At 42.0% G+C, this 16,147-nt stretch overlaps 1 protein-coding gene across 2 annotated transcripts in view; it reads right to left on the bottom strand.

Moving 5' to 3' along the window:
• LOC112248953 (C-Jun-amino-terminal kinase-interacting protein 1) overlaps nt 1-15,781 on the bottom strand; it is a 125,898-nt gene extending 110,117 nt beyond the window's left edge. The window contains exon 1 of one of the 2 annotated variants that reach the window (XM_042320842.1): nt 15,325-15,781. In XM_042320842.1, the coding sequence (XP_042176776.1) occupies nt 15,325-15,444 (120 nt within the window). In that variant the 5' untranslated portion in view covers nt 15,445-15,781. The remainder of the gene's footprint in view (nt 1-15,324) is intronic. The other variant, XM_042320843.1, reaches the window with a different exon arrangement.
• Nucleotides 15,782-16,147: the final 366 nt, after the last annotated feature.

Here is a 16,147-nt window from a genome sequence, read left to right as displayed (position 1 = left end):
AGCAACCAGACACTGCACTTGACACATTTATGAAATTGCTTCTTCCAGTTACTAATAAGCATGCACCCATTAGAAAAAGACTACACAAACTGTTAAATCCTCGTGGATTGATGAGGAATTGAAAAATTGTATGGTTGAGCGGGATGAGGCTAAATAAATGGCAAAAAGGTCTGGCTGCACAACCGATTGGCAAACATACTGCAAATTGAGAAGTCATGTGACTAAACTGAATAAAACAAAACTATACTATGAAACAAAGAAATTATATAAAGAATTATAGTAAAAACGCTTTGGAGCACCTTAAAAATAATGTTGGACAAAAAGGCCAACTCAGCTTTTCATTGGCAAGGTTAGCAAACTTTAGGCATGACATTCCACCAACAAGCGCCTACCCTACTGTCCCTCTTGGGTGAGGATCATAGGCTCCAGATCAGGCCCCCCCTCCCCTCTCTCTCTCTCTTCCACCAGAGTTTTACGACTTAACATCTTTCTCTCCCACTCTGCAGAAATGGAAGTTAAAAATCCCTTTGTTACCACAAAGAGATACTTTGCAATACTGTAACATAAAAAGGTTGGACATTGCTAACGTAAATAATGTGGTAAATGGTTCGTGGGGCTCGAGACAATAATCACGTAAAATAAGTTGTTGTTTATGATATCATTAAGGATGGTATAACCAAATAATGGTAACTCCACAAATGTATATGTCCCAGTTATCAGATTTACACTACCGTTCAAAAGTTTGGGGTGACTTAGAAATGTCCTTGTTTTTGAAAGAAAAGCCATTTTTCGTCCATTAACATAATATAAAATTGATCAGAAATGCAGTGTAGACATTGTTCATGTTGTAAATGACTATTGTAGCTGGAAATGGATGATTTGTTATAGAATATCTACATAGACGTACAGAGGCCCATTATCAACAACCATCACTCCTGTGTTCCAATGGCACGTTATGTTAGCTAATTCAAGTTTATAATTTTAAAAGGCTAATTGATCATTAGAAAACCATTTTGCAATTATGTTAGCACAGCTGAAAACTGTTGTTCTGATTAAAGAAGCAATAAAACTGTCCTTCAGACTAGTTCTGTATCTGGAGCATCAGCATTTGTGGGTTCGATTACAGGCTCAAAAAGACCAGAAACAAAGACTTTTCATCAGTCTATTCTTGTTCTGAGAAATGAAGGCTATTCCACGCAAGACAATGCCAAGAAAATCTCGTACAACGCTGTGTACTACTCCCGTCACAGAACAGCTCAAACTGGCCTAACCAGAATAGAAAGAGTGGGAGGCCCCAGTGCACAACTGAGCAAGAGGAAAAGTACATTAGAGTGTCTAGTTTGAAAAACCAACGCCTAACAAGTCCTGAACTGGCAGCTTCATTAAATAGTACCCTCAAAACACCAGTCTCAAGTCAACAGTGAAGAGGCGATTCTGGGATGCTGGCCTTCTAGGCAGTGTTCCTCTGTCCAGTGTTTGTTCTCTTTTGCCCATCTTAATGTATTTTTTTCCTGGTCAGTCTGAGATATGGCTTTCTCTTTGCAACTGCCTTCTTTCTTTGCAACACTGTATTTCTGATAAATTTGATGTTTTTTTCAATGGACAAAAAATATGCTTTTCTTTCAAAAACAAGGACATTTCTAGGTGATCCCGAACTTTTGAACAGTAGTGTACATCTAAATGTTGTGGAACTTATATAATTAAATATGAAACTGTTTGTGAGAAGATGAAATGTGATTTTATCCTTCTAAATTAGATAATACCGTAACATCAAAATACTTTTGCCAAGTCAGTAACCATGCCCACGTGAGCACAGACATTGTGACAACAGGATGGAACCGCCCTCCAAGGAGAGTGCTTAAAAGAACTTGCTGAAGAATTAACATATTAGACCCGAAAACATCCACACGTTGAAATGGTTAGACTCTACTAGACCAGACAGCATGAAGCGGTGGCTACACAGATGGGAAATGGTTTTAAACTAAAGACCAGCGTGACCGACAGCGTGAACTAAAAGGTACGAAATGGTACGAAATGGTTAGCAACTCTCTCGAAGAAGAAAAAGACTACACAGGAACATTCAGTCTGCAGTTGTTTATGCACTGTTAGCCTAGGAAACTTGACCGAAGACAAGAGACAAAGAACAATTTCCTTTCACCCCTATAGATACCTCTATGGTATCTAGTCTAAACAAACTGTGTGAAGGATAAGGCCCGCTGAACACCGCGTGGTATTGTTGGGGTAGGTTCCTTGTTCCTTGTCAATCATTTGCTTATTGGTGAAATCAGCATTAAGACAATATCTTTAAGTATATCAATCAAGAACCTTTATTAATGCAATTGCAGACAAAAGTTGACAATGGGAACATAGCACGCATGTTTCTGAGTAAGTTCTGCAAAATAGGAAAGGGTCCAAGTTGCTTTAATATGCTTTCAGTCAACCCCTAGTGATGTAACTGCCTACGTCAACACCTTCTACTCATCAGACCAATCCCATGCATATACAGTTATACAAACTTGCAGAAGAGACAATAGTTCCAGTGTTTTCTAAGGGCTCAGCAGTAATTTTCCACTCCCCAAGTTGCTTTATGTCTGACTAGTCTCTTATCTCTTTCACTCCCCTGCAGGGTTCTGTGTCTATTAATATCTTTTAGCCTTGAGGATCTTTCTCACATACACTGCAATAACTCACACATCTCTCAGACTGTTTCTTATAAGAAGCAGAGACTAGAAAAGAACTGTGGAACAATATTAAACCTTATAATGCACATATATTGCTAATCTGTAGTCCAGGACCGTATAAATGTAGTGGGGGAGGGGTATTAAAGCCCTTCCCCTTCTATTAATACAACATAATCATAATCAATTATTATAATACATCAGTCATTTGGTGCAGCCCCTATCATGGCACCAAGGTGACCCCCCATCATTCTCCCCTTTGACTAATTAGTCTCACACCTTCAATCATAATATTCTCCTCTGAAATCAAACAGATTTGGCAAATCCCCTGGATCCATTTGATCACAGGGATGGCCTGTAAAGGGAGAAACAACTCCTGAGGTTCCTGGAATGCTGTTAGGGTGGGGTGAGTCTGTCTATACTCCCATTCCTCCTGAGTCCTGTGAAGAACCACATGAGTTGGATAGACAATGGGATTAAGAGAAACCAGAAATACACCAGTCTCACCTTCAGTATGATTTGTATCAGTTTCCACCAACACCATCACTCCAGCATGTTCAAGAGCAGTTAGTCATTTTCTTACAAATATAAACAGTAACCAAAATCACCAAACCTCCTACAAGTGTAGGAGTAAACACTGAAAACAAAGTCAACCTAACTTTCTCCAATACATTTCCAAATTTAGCATTAAACCAGTCACCAATTTTTGTCAAAAACAGATTTTTCTGATTTTGAGAGTTTCACTAAGATCAGCAATCTTATCAATTATCGTAGTGGTATTCTCAGAGGAATCAGGGAGGAACATAACACAATTATTAGGTTCAACAATACCTAGTACGTTACAGTGTCCTCTCTAAAGCCAATTTATGGCAGCTGAAGACTGCTTTCAGATTTTGGACATCTAATGAGAGTTGGCTAAATCCTCGGATCGTTAAATTCATATGGGCCTGTAAAGAGTAGGTTAAATTGTTTACCCACTTTCCTAGGACACCCCAGGAGGGTATGGCTGACGTACCAAAAATCTCACACGGGTGTAGGACATAACCATAGGCTTCCTGATTGTCTGGGATGAGTCGTTTGGCGCGCTTCAGTTCCCCAGAGTTGGTTTTACCTGTCTCATTGAAAAGATCAGTGACCGGAATTCTTAACATGTACATTCCTGTTCTCCCCAAATAACAACACCCCCCCCCCATCCAGGAGGTAAATTACCCCTTGTCACTGCATACCCACATCTATCCAAAAGGTGCTCCCATGCCTTCCTCTACCCTGGAAAGGTTTACACCTGTCACCTGTTGCTGTAAGTCTAACACACTAAAATCCACTTTTAGCATAGTTTCTCCTATCACTATACTCTTCTCTCAGTTGACCCATATATACATGACAAGCTCTAGTATCTCCCATATCTTCCTTCTCATCATTACAAAGACACAGGGCAAGGGTTGACATCGAGCTTAGGGAGGTCAGTATGGGATTGATGCTCAAACTTCCATTTCCTAACATTTCTATACACAGGTGGGTGCTGGGATAATTACACCGTACAGAGTGGATAGTTCTTACCGTGAAACCTGAGGTGAGTTGTAGGCCATAGAGGGATCTGCCTGCTTCTTTCTACCACATTAAGTATGTTTGCTCCCTTCTTGTGACCACCCCAACATACATGTGTCCCATGATACCTGGCTAACCTCTCAGTTCTACTCCCAAAGAACAGTCCTTTGGTCTCCCTTCGCCGATCAGGTTGTTTCTCATTGCCTCTCTGCATAAAGTATTAAAAAAACACATTCAAACTATGTCCTTCTCATAGGCTCAAACTGACAACTCAGTGGTTGATGTAGGCTTTCTAAATACTAAAGTCTGGGTTCCTGGCCTGTTATTCTGATATCCCAAAATATTTTCACCGTTTGTATCCATTTGTTGTTTTCCTCAGATCCCTCAGGGGGTCCTGTGGCTACGCCAGTAAGGAGACCCATGGGAAGGATGATGGGGAAAACAAACCACCAGACCCAGTGTAGTCTATGTTTCCCAGTTATAGAACCTGAGTGTGAGTGTGAAATGATGTCTCCTTCTTCTGCTCGTTGGCTAGAGCCTTCTTTTTCATCTTTCTTTCCAGCCTTTTGGTCTGGGCCCTCTGCTTCTGTTCTTTGGCTTGGACCTTCTTCCTTCTTCAGATGTTCTCGGGGCCCTGCTCTCCCTCCCTCCAGTCGCTCATCCATGGCTTCCACTCTGGGAGGTGGTTGCAGTGGGAGAGATGATGCCAGCCGGACCTCTCCCCTACCCGGATTGCAGTTGGTGTTGCCATGGTCACCTGGAAGGGTCCCATCCATCTTGGCTGGTTCCATTTTCTTTTACGGACTTGAAGTTCCACTCAGTCTCATACGCAGATGGTCAAAGCATCTGGATCCTCACCTGGGTTTGGTTATGTTGCTTTCCTAGTGCGAGAGTGGAAAAAACTGACAATAGAGGTTAGTTCTTTCATGTTCTCTATATGATCACACTGTGTCTCAGTTATGTCTATCTGTCAGTCAGTCATAGGTCTCGAACACCTAGTGTGTTCATGGGTCGTCTTGTTAACATCTCGTGAGGTGTACATCCAATACCTTTTGTTAAGGTAATTAACAATAGTTGCTAATTACTGTAGTTGATGACAACGCTCCCGGATCCGGGATGGGTAGTTACAGTGCTGATTCAAATTTGGGCAAAACCATTGGGCCGAAATCTTCTCCTCCACCATATAAATCTTCTCCTCCACCATATCCCCCCTTGACGAATGGCTCACTCCATGAGCCAATCGGCAAACAGTAGAAATCATGGTTGACGGTAAACAGGGCATGCCAGACAAAAGATGTAGCCATAAGCCAGACCTAGGACAGAGATCACACCCTCACACTTGGTGATTGAGAATATCAGCCTGCTGCTGTTTCTCAAGATCAGCAGCTTCAGATGACACAAACAACTAAAAATAGAATGCATGTGTGTGGCAACGGGAAGCAGCCAATTTGTCCGCCTCATTAGCTATGCTGTTACCGATACTAGCATAATCACTCCTACCTGTATGTGTCTCAACCTTAACAACAGCCAATTTGTTAGGTTTTCGCATATGTTGAACAGTTGATTTAAACTAAGGTCTGTTTTTAATAGGTATGGCTGTGGTATTAGTAAACCCTCTTGCTCTCCAAACCCCACACCAGGACAGACAAACCCCAATAGCATATGCTGAGTCTGAGTAGACAGTAAGGGTCTTCCTTTCCTCCATTTCACAAGCTGTTTTCAGAGCTAATAAATCTGCCTGTTGCTCTGATAAATGTTCTGGTAGGGGCTGTATAACCTCAATATCACCTTCCACATCAACTACAGCAAATCCTATATGTTTCTTCCCTGTGCTTTGATCTATATAAGCAGAACCATCAACGAGCAGCACCATGTCAGAGTCAAGCAAAGGTTCATCAAACAAGTCTTTGTCCGATACACATTCCTGGGCTGTCCCGATGCCCCTGTTATTGTTACTGATGATTTGCTCAGGGAAACCCGAACAAATTGTACAGGTTTGCCTAAACAGGAACAGTGAGCTCCAGTGTCTATTAGAAATGGTAGGTGATGTCCATTAACATTAAGAGTAACCATTGGTTCTTCTCTTTCATCATTGAATTCATACTGGGAACACTGGAGCAGGGGAGTCGGGCGCCTTCATTGTTGACTCAGAGGGAAATAAGAACTGTTGGTGTTCTGATTTCCCATTGGCCATGGCTGTCCTGTGTCATTAACTTGTCCTCCTTGTCCATAGGGCATACAGTGCCTTGCGAAAGTATTCGGCCCCCTTGAACTTTGCGACCTTTTGCCACATTTCAGGCTTCAAACATAAAGATATAAAACTGTATTTTTTTGTGAAGAATCAACAACAAGTGGGACACAATCATGAAGTGGAACGACATTTATTGGATATTTCAAACTTTTTTAACGAATCAAAAACTGAAAAATTGGGTGTGCAAAATTATTCAGCCCCTTTACTTTCAGTGCAGCAAACTCTCTCCAGAAGTTCAGTGAGGATCTCTGAATGATCCAATGTTGACCTAAATGACTAATGATGATAAATACAAACCACCTGTGTGTAATCAAGTCTCCGTATAAATGCACCTGCACTGTGATAGTCTCAGAGGTCCGTTAAAAGCGCAGAGAGCATCATGAAGAACAAGGAACACACCAGGCAGGTCCGAGATACTGTTGTGAAGAACTTTAAAGCCGGATTTGGATACAAAAAGATTTGCCAAGCTTTTAACAAGGAGCACTGTGCAAGCGATAATATTGAAATGGAAGGAGTATCAGACCACTGCAAATCTACCAAGACCTGGCCGTCCCTCTAAACTTTCAGCTCATACAAGGAGAAGACTGATCAGAGATGCAGCCAAGAGGCCCATGATCACTCTGGATGAACTGCAGAGATCTACAGCTGAGGTGGGAGACTCTGTCCATAGGACAACAATCAGTCGTATATTGCACAAATCTGGCCTTTATGGAAGAGTGGCAAGAAGAAAGCCATTTCTTAAAGATATCCATAAAAAGTGTTGTTTAAAGTTTGCCACAAGCCACCTGGGAGACACACCAAACATGTGGAAGAAGGTGATCTGGTCAGATGAAACAAAAATTGAACTTTTTGGCAATAATGCAAAACGTTATGTTTGGCGTAAAAGCAACACAGCTCATCACCCTGAACACACCATCCCCACTGTCAAACATGGTGGTGGCAGCATCATGGTTTGGGCCTGCTTTTCTTCAGCAGGGACAGGGAAGATGGTTAAAATTGATGGGAAGATGGATGGAGCAAAATACAGGACCATTCTGGAAGAAAACCTGATGGAGTCTGCAAAAGACCTGAGACTGGGACGGAGATTTGTCTTCCAAAAAGACAATGATCCAAAACATAAAGCAAAATCTACAATGGAATGGTTCAAAAATAAACATATCCAGGTGTTAGAATGGCCAAGTCAAAGTCCAGACCTGAATCCAATTGAGAATCTGTGGAAAGAACTGAAAACTGCTGTACACAAATGCTCTCCATCCAACCTCACTGAGCTCGAGCTGTTTTGCAAGGAGGAATGGGAAAAAATGTCAGTCTCTCGATGTGCAAAACTGATAGAGACATACCCCAAGCGACTTACAGCTGTAATCGCAGCAAAAGGTGGCGCTACAAAGTATTAACTTAAGGGGGCTGAATAATTTTGCACTCCCATTTTTTCCGTTTTTGATTTGTTAAAAAAGTTTGAAATATCCAATAAATGTCGTTCCACTTCATGATTGTGTCCCACTTGTTGTTGATTCTTCACAAAAAAATACAGTTTTATGTCTTTATGTTTGAAGCCTGAAATGTGGCAAAAGGTCGCAAAGTTCAAGGGGGCCGAATACTTTCGCAAGGCACTGTAGGTGGCCCCTGGGGAGCATTTTCAGCTCCAGGCGAGTGGTACTGTGGTTGAGGAGCATATTGTTGCCATGGTAGGTTGTACACTCCAGGATGTACATTATTATAGTTTCCTCTTCCTCTGCCAGGCCCAACGTTTCCTCTGTCGCTGTTGTAACCTCTTCCTCTTTCATTTCCCCCACACTGCGAACTCACATGCCCCAACTGCCCACAGGTCCAGCATTGAGTGTTGTTCCAGTCATGAAGGGCTCTGGCGGGGCCACCTCCTCTTCCAGTCCATGTTTGTGGGTCACCATAATGCTGAGTGGTGAAAAGCACATACCCTTCAGGCACCGGGTTCACAGGTGTGACTGATGTGACTCTGGGGGAGCTGCAGACTGTGGTTGTGGTGAGCCAGTAGAAACAACTTGAGCAGCCATCATATTGTGAGTAAAATCACCACTTTCTTTCTCGATCTGTGCAAGCTGGGCCTTCTTCAGTGCAGTGTCTAGTCCTCCTTTCACACTATTCTATCTCCCTCTGGTATTGTCTTTACCATATCCGTGGCTTGTCTGACCTCCTCTTTCAGCTTCTTACTTTCGTCCACATCATCTTTGTCCATTGTCTCCTTAATCTTATTAGCAATTTGTACCTGCAGATCTTCGATCAATTTTCTCTTCTCTTTTCGTAATGTATACAACTTATTATTTTCCTTCGCTCTCTCTTTCTTCCCTTTCTCTCTGGTCTCTGAATAGGTCACCCATAGCTGGTAACAATTTCTACTTTTCTTTTACTTCTTTAGTAGTTAGTTTGTTTTCTACAGGCGGCCATATGTCTAGGGTCTTCCAGTCTGTTCCTTTTTGTGGAGTGAGTTGGAGTGCCGAGGGAAACTCCCTCCAGGAACTGTGCCTCCTTTTTTCATCCAATTCTATTGTTCTCATGCTGCTTGTTGCTGCTGTTGTGTCATCCACCTCCTTCATCAAAATCCCCTTGAGGATAATTGTGGTTGCTTCTCCATTTTCTTCTGTCAGTGGTATTAGAGGGTAGATCTATGTATAGTCACCCGGGGGACCTCTGGGTTGATTCTCATACGGCGGCAGGGCTGTGGCTTAAGTTTGGTCACAGTAGGTCACCTTGTTCATGAAGAGCTGTCCTTCCAGCATCATCATTCCTATCACAGTTTCTGATACAAGGGTACTTTTCTTCATCCCCTTCTCCTTGTCCTATTTTCTTGTCTGAATTATCTCCTTGACTAAATCCAAACTAGTCTTGTTGAATGAACCTTCCATTGGATATCCATTTTCTCCTGCCATCTCTGTCCAAACATGCCATTTCTTAAAAGTGAATGTAAATTCCATAGCGGGAAACTTATTTTGCATATATTCGACAGGCGTGACATTCTGGTTTGACTGTGTCATGGTGCTACGGCTTTTAATTTAGATAGTCTGCATGTAATGTGTTTCCCAATTTCTATAGGGTGAGTGTAATATGTAGACATATGCCTATATACATTATTTTCTATCTCCTTTCAGTGGGTGATACTGTAATCCTAATTTTACACTCACTTAGTCCAGGCAATAGTAAATGGTTCTACTAAACTCAAATATATTTCACGCACGGGCCTCAGAGACAACCGCATGATAGACTTCAATTCCTAATATTATATCTTGAAGGTGTAGAGTAACAGTAAATGTCATACACCAGTGCCCCCTGGTGATAGAATCACAAAGTAATTTTCTATGATAATCTCTACAGAACTTCCTTGTAATAATTTTACTGGTATACTAAGGGTTGTACATTTCCTATAATGTCCCATGGTAGGAAAGTGTCACTAACAAATATGTTCAACCTTTTATTCAAATAACTTCTGTCCTACTCCTAACTTTTTATTCCACCATTGGGGCATTACCCAATAAACCCTGCCATAATCCACAGACAAACAAACACATGAAACATATGCACTTTTCATAAACAACTCAACTCAGTCACTGGGTAAATTTCACACAGAATTACAACAATTCATAAAGAACTCAACTTATTCACTGGGTAAATGTCACACAGAATTACTTCTACAAAAATAAAATATTAAACCACCCTCCTATATATTGGTCAAGGTGGCCTGGGTAATTGTCGCTAAATTACCTAAAAAATAACTAGTATTCAGTAATGGTCGCTGCATTACTACCCAAAGTAAAAATAGATTATTCTTGCTGAATCACCTCTGCAAAACTAACTAGTACTCAGCAATGGTCGCTGTACCACCTCTCCAAAATAAAATAACTAGCATTCAGTAATGGTCACCTGCATTACCACCAAAAATAAAAGAGAAGAGATGAATATTACTGAACCACCTCTCCAAAACCAAAATAACTAGTATTCAGTATTGGTCTCCACATTACCACTCAAAATAAAATAGATGATTATTACTGAATCACCTCTCAAAAAATAAAATAACTAGTATTCAGTAATGGTAGCTGCATTACCACACGAAATTAAAATGATCAATCATTCATTTCATTCATCATATATTGAAATCATGCATTTCACCAATAGCCGTTATGTAATTTCTCCCATCTAGAATTTGACTGTCATATTCAAAGTGTATGTATATATTTTAGAGTGAGTGAGCTGCCACTTACTTGTTAGAGGGAAACCACACCAGTGAATGTCAATTAATTACAGACTTAGATTTGCAGACATGTGTCTGCTTAGCTTGTTTAATTCGGAGCTCTGGTACCATGGTGTAGAATCTCCTCCAACCAGGGTGGACACTCACTCCCGACAAGCTCACCAAATGTTTGTGTAGGTTCGTGTTCCTTTTTGCTTGCAGTCAACCCCTAGTGATGTAACTGTCTACGTCAACACCTTCTACTCATCAGACCAATCCCATGCATATACCGTTATACAAACTCGCAGAAGTGACAATAGTTCCAGTGTTTTCTAAAGGCTCAGCAGTAATTTTCCACTGCCCAAGTTGCTTTATAGTGGTATGTCTGACTAGTCTCTTATCTTTTTCACTCCCTGCAGGGTTCTATGTCTATTAATCTCTTTTAGCCTTGAGGCGCTTTCTCACAGACACCCTGTTTTGACTGCAATAACTCACACATCTCTCAGACTGTTTCTTATAAGAAGCAGAGACTAGAAAAGAACTGTGAACAATATTAAACCTTATAATACATATATATATATATATATATATATATATATTGCTAAGGACCCTATAAATGTAGTGGGGTAGGGGTCTTATAGCCCTTCCCCTTCTATTAATACAACATAATCATAATAAATTATTATATTACATCAATCATTTGGTGCAGCCCCTATCATGACCCCAAGGTGACCCCCCATCAGTAAACCTCGGGAAGAACTGTTCTGACACTCTGAGACCAACCTACTACAACTGCAAAGGACATGGTGACCTCTGGTGGACAACCAGAGACTTACACAACCAGAGATTTTCTGTCGAATTACTCCACATAGATGGATCTAGTGTTTTCAAGAGAGCGAGACAACAAAGACATACACGCATAAATATGTGTGGCATTTATAAATCTGACTGAGCGGTTGTCAGGGTGCTAAATATCCATATATATGATGAGCGTATTATTCAACTGTATGCACGATAATTCCTTTGTCTCTTCTCCTCCCGCTCTTTCTCCCCCCCCTTTCATTGTGTAACAAGCCGTCATATCGGGTTAGTCCACTAGGGACTTTCATTGCATCATGTTAGTAACCAATGTATAATCTATCCTGTGTGTGTGTTTATGTAATTATATGTGATTATTGACAAGCCCCCTGGGTTTGACAGCTTGGATGGAAAATTACGGAGGATATTGCCCCTCCACCTTCAATCTAAGCCTACAAGACAGTGTGTGCCCTCAGGCCTGGAGGGAAGCAAAAGTCATTCTACTACCCAAGAATGGTAAAACCCCCTTTACTGGCTCAAATAGCCAACCAATCAGCCTGTTACCAACCCTTAGTAAACTTTTGGAAAATAAATAGTTTGACCAGATACAAATCTATTTTACAGTAAACAAATTGACAACAGACTCTCAGCACGCTTATAGGGAAGAGCGTTCAACATGAATACCACTTAAACAAATGACTGATGATTGGATGAGAGATATTGATGATAAAACGATTGTGGGAGCTGTTTTGTTAGACTTCAATGCGGCTTTGACATCGTCTGCTGCTGGAAAAATGTTTGTGCTATGGTTTTACACCCCCTGCTATATTATGGATAAAGAGTTACATGTCTAACAGAGTACAGAGGTTGTTCTTTAATGAACGCCTCTCCAACATAATCCAGGTAGAATCAGACATTCCCCAGGGCAGCTGTCTAGGCCCATTACTTTTTTCAATCTTTACTAATGACATGCCACTGGCTTTGAGTAACCCTGTGGCAGGGTTTGAAAAATGTTACAGACTACGAAGGGAAACCCAGCCGCAAGCTGCCCAGTGACAGACGAGCTAAATACCTTTTATGCTCGCATTGAGGCAAGCAACACTGAAACATGCATAAGAGCACCAGCTGTTCCAGATGAACGTGTGATAACACTCTCCGTAGATGAGCAAGACCTTTAAACAGGTCACGGGCCAGACGGATTACCAGGATGTGTACTCAAATCAAAGCATGCGTGGACCAACTGGCAAGTGTCTTGACTGACATTTTCATCCTCTCTCTGACCGATTCTGTAATACCTACATGTTTCAAAAAGGCCACCATAGTCCTTGTGCCCAAGAAAGCGGAGGTAACCTGCCTAAATGACTACCGACCCGTAACAGTCATGTCGGTAGCCATGAATTGCTTTGAAAGGCTGGTCATGGCTCACATCAACACCATCATGCCAGAAACCCTAGACCCACTCCAATTCGCATACCGCCCTAACAGATTCACAGATGACGCAATCTCAATTACAGTCCACACTGCCATTTCCCACCTGGACAAATGGAACACCTATGTGAGAATGCTGTTCATTGACTACAGATCAGCGTTCAACACTATAGCGTTCAACACTATAGACACTGGGACTAAACATCTCCCTCTGCAACTGGATCCCGGACTTTCTGACGGGCCGCCCCCAGGTGGTAAGTGCAGCCAACAACACATCTGCCAAGCTGATCCTCAACACTGGGGCCTCACAGTTGTGCGTGGTTTATTCTCTTCTATACTCCCTGTTCAACCACGACTGCGTGGCCAAGCACGACTCCAGCACCATCATTAAGTTTGCTGATGACACAACAGTGGTATGTCTGATCACCGACAGTGATGAGACAGCCTATAGGGAGGAGGTCAGAGACTGGCTGTGTGGTGGCAGGACAACAAACTCTCTCAATGTGATTAAGACAAAGGATCTGATTATGGACTATAGGAAAAGGAGGGCCGAACAGTCCCCCATTAACATTGACGGGGTTGAAGTGGATCTTGTCGGCAGTTTCAAGTTCCTTAGTGTCCACATCACCAACAAACTATCATGGCCCAAACACACCAAGACAGTTGTGAAGAGGGCACGACAACACCTTTTCCCCCCCCCAGGAGACTTGTCATGGGTCCCCAGATCTTCTAAAAGTTCTACAACTGCACCATCGAGAGCATCCAGACCGGTTGCATCATCGCCTGGTATGGTAACTGATCGGCATCTGACCATAAGGTGCTGCAGAGGGTAGTGCGTACAGCCCAGTACATCACTGGGGCAAAGCTTCCTGACATCCAGGACCTATATACTAGGTGTGTCAGAGGAAGGCTCCAAAAATTGTCAAAGACTCCAGTCACCCAGGTCATAGACTGTTCTCTCTGCTATCACACCGCAAGCAGTACCAGAGCGCCAAGTCTAGGACCAAATGGCTCTTTAACAGCTTCTACCCCCAAGCAATAAGACTGCTGAACAATTAATAAAATGGCCACCCCGGATTATTTACATTGACTCCCCCTCCCACCTTTTTGTTTTTACAATGCTGCCACTCGCTGTTTATAGTCACTTTACAAATTACCTTGACTAACCTGTACCCCCGCACATTGTACTCGGTACTGTATATATCCTCGTTATTGCTATGTAATTTTCTTGCTACTTTTGTATTATTGTTTTAATACCTTTTTTCTCTTTAGTTTATTTAGTAAATATTTTCTTAACTGTATTCAAATCAAATCAAATTGTATTTGTCACAGACACATGTTTAGCAGATGTTATTGTGGGTGTAGCAAAATGCTTATTTCTTGAACTGCATTGTTGGTTAAGGGCTTGTAGCAAGCATTTCACGGTAAGGTGTACACTCCATTAACCCTGACCTTCATGCCACCTACAAAACTGTGTGTGTTTGTTAGTCATATTCTATTGAACACAGAAGGCGTACCAAGCACAATGCATATTGTTTAAATATTAAATGTTGTGTAAATATTGTGCTAGAAGCAGGAGCAGCATATTATTCTGATTTGAACACATCCTGACCAATGGGGATAATTCCAATCAGGGCCAGCCACGCCCAAACAGAACCAACCTCGAAATGGAAAATTTAATCGAACACGAAATCAAGCAAAACCCCTAAGCCTGTAAGATTTATAATAAACCATAACACAGTCAGAGGATCAGTGAATCTGCTTAGGGTGATTTATTGAATTACCCAATTACTGACATCATACTGTATATGGCTGTGAATCTTCCTTCATTTGCTGATTAAATTATCCCACTTATGGCTTCTCCATCTTAAGCATTAGACACATGATTGATTCATTAATACAGCCACATCAGCCTGCCTCTCTCTCCTGCTAATTTACATCTTAATTCCAAATCAGGCATACCGTTCATTCATCAACCTTTGCTGCTTACATTTGGTGTGCATCGTAAGGACAGTCCCATCTAATGGGTCACCTTTACATCCAACACCGTACAACAACAAACACAGAGTCAGCAAGTCTGCGCTTTCAACATACCAGCATCCTGGTGATATCATCATATTCCGTATTCTTATTCTCCCAAGAGTTAAATTACATGTGTCTTATATGATAAAAGCTACTACATCTACCTACAGTGCAACCTCCACTCTCTCGCTGTCTTCTCTCTCTTCTATGCATCTTGCCTCTCTCCTATGCATCCACTCTACTTCAAGGGCATCTCTGTCCTATGCTGCAACACTGAGCGAAGCATAGGGAGCGACAGATTTTCAGCAGTTACATACACACACAAGATCACCCAGCTCTCTACTAGGTTTCTGCCAGTGTGGTAAGGACCTAGGATAGGAAAGAGAGATGTTGTGTTGCCCTACCATTTCTCCCACTGGTCTTCCATCCACCCTTCCTCTCTTTCCCCTGCGGAGTCCATGCTGCAAGTGAGTGCATTCACAGAGGAGAGGAGGTGTGCTCAGCTGGGTCGATAGGTTAGGCATATGATTCAAAGCCCTGCTCTGGTTATTCCTTCCTCCTGTCGCCCTAAATGTTCCTGAGCCCAGAAAGGGAATATAGGAGTATCGTCGTTTGCAGCGTCAGGAGCAGCCAGCGCAAAGTTCTATTAGATAACCGACTCCTCTCTACCCCTCTCCCACTGAGAGCCTTTTTCGAGTCATCAGTGTTTACACTGTCCCGGATGTACATCAGATTTACTATGCGAGAGGTGCACTGCAGGAAACTGCTGCCCTGTGTCACAAGCAGGAGTAGAAAGAGAAATCATTGTAGGAGAGCTGGGCTTGGCTGGGCTGAGAACAGAACTCTCCAAAACACATCCCTCTTCAATTATTCATGGAGCAGATCGATCATGCTTGGGTTATTCTCATCTTCTCTCCCTTTCCTCTTTTCCTCCTCTCTCCCTTTTGCTCTAAACAAGATGGATGAAAGGAGACAGGAGGATCTGCCTCATCTCCTGATAGGGGGGTGTACACTCCATTAACCCTGACTTTCATGCCACCTTCACGCCTTCACGCCTTCAAAACTCTGTGTATGTGTGTGTGTGTGTGTATGTGTGTTAGTCATATTTTATTGAACAAAGGAATACCAAGCACCATGTATATTGTTGAAATATTAAATGTTGTGTATATATACCTGCTTCCTAGCTAGAAGCAGGAGCAGCATATTATTTTGACAATACAATTTCAC

Source organism: Oncorhynchus tshawytscha, linkage group LG04, assembly GCF_018296145.1.
Source record: "Oncorhynchus tshawytscha isolate Ot180627B linkage group LG04, Otsh_v2.0, whole genome shotgun sequence".
NCBI lineage: Eukaryota > Metazoa > Chordata > Actinopteri > Salmoniformes > Salmonidae > Oncorhynchus > Oncorhynchus tshawytscha.
This window is presented reverse-complemented; position numbering and strand designations above follow the sequence as displayed.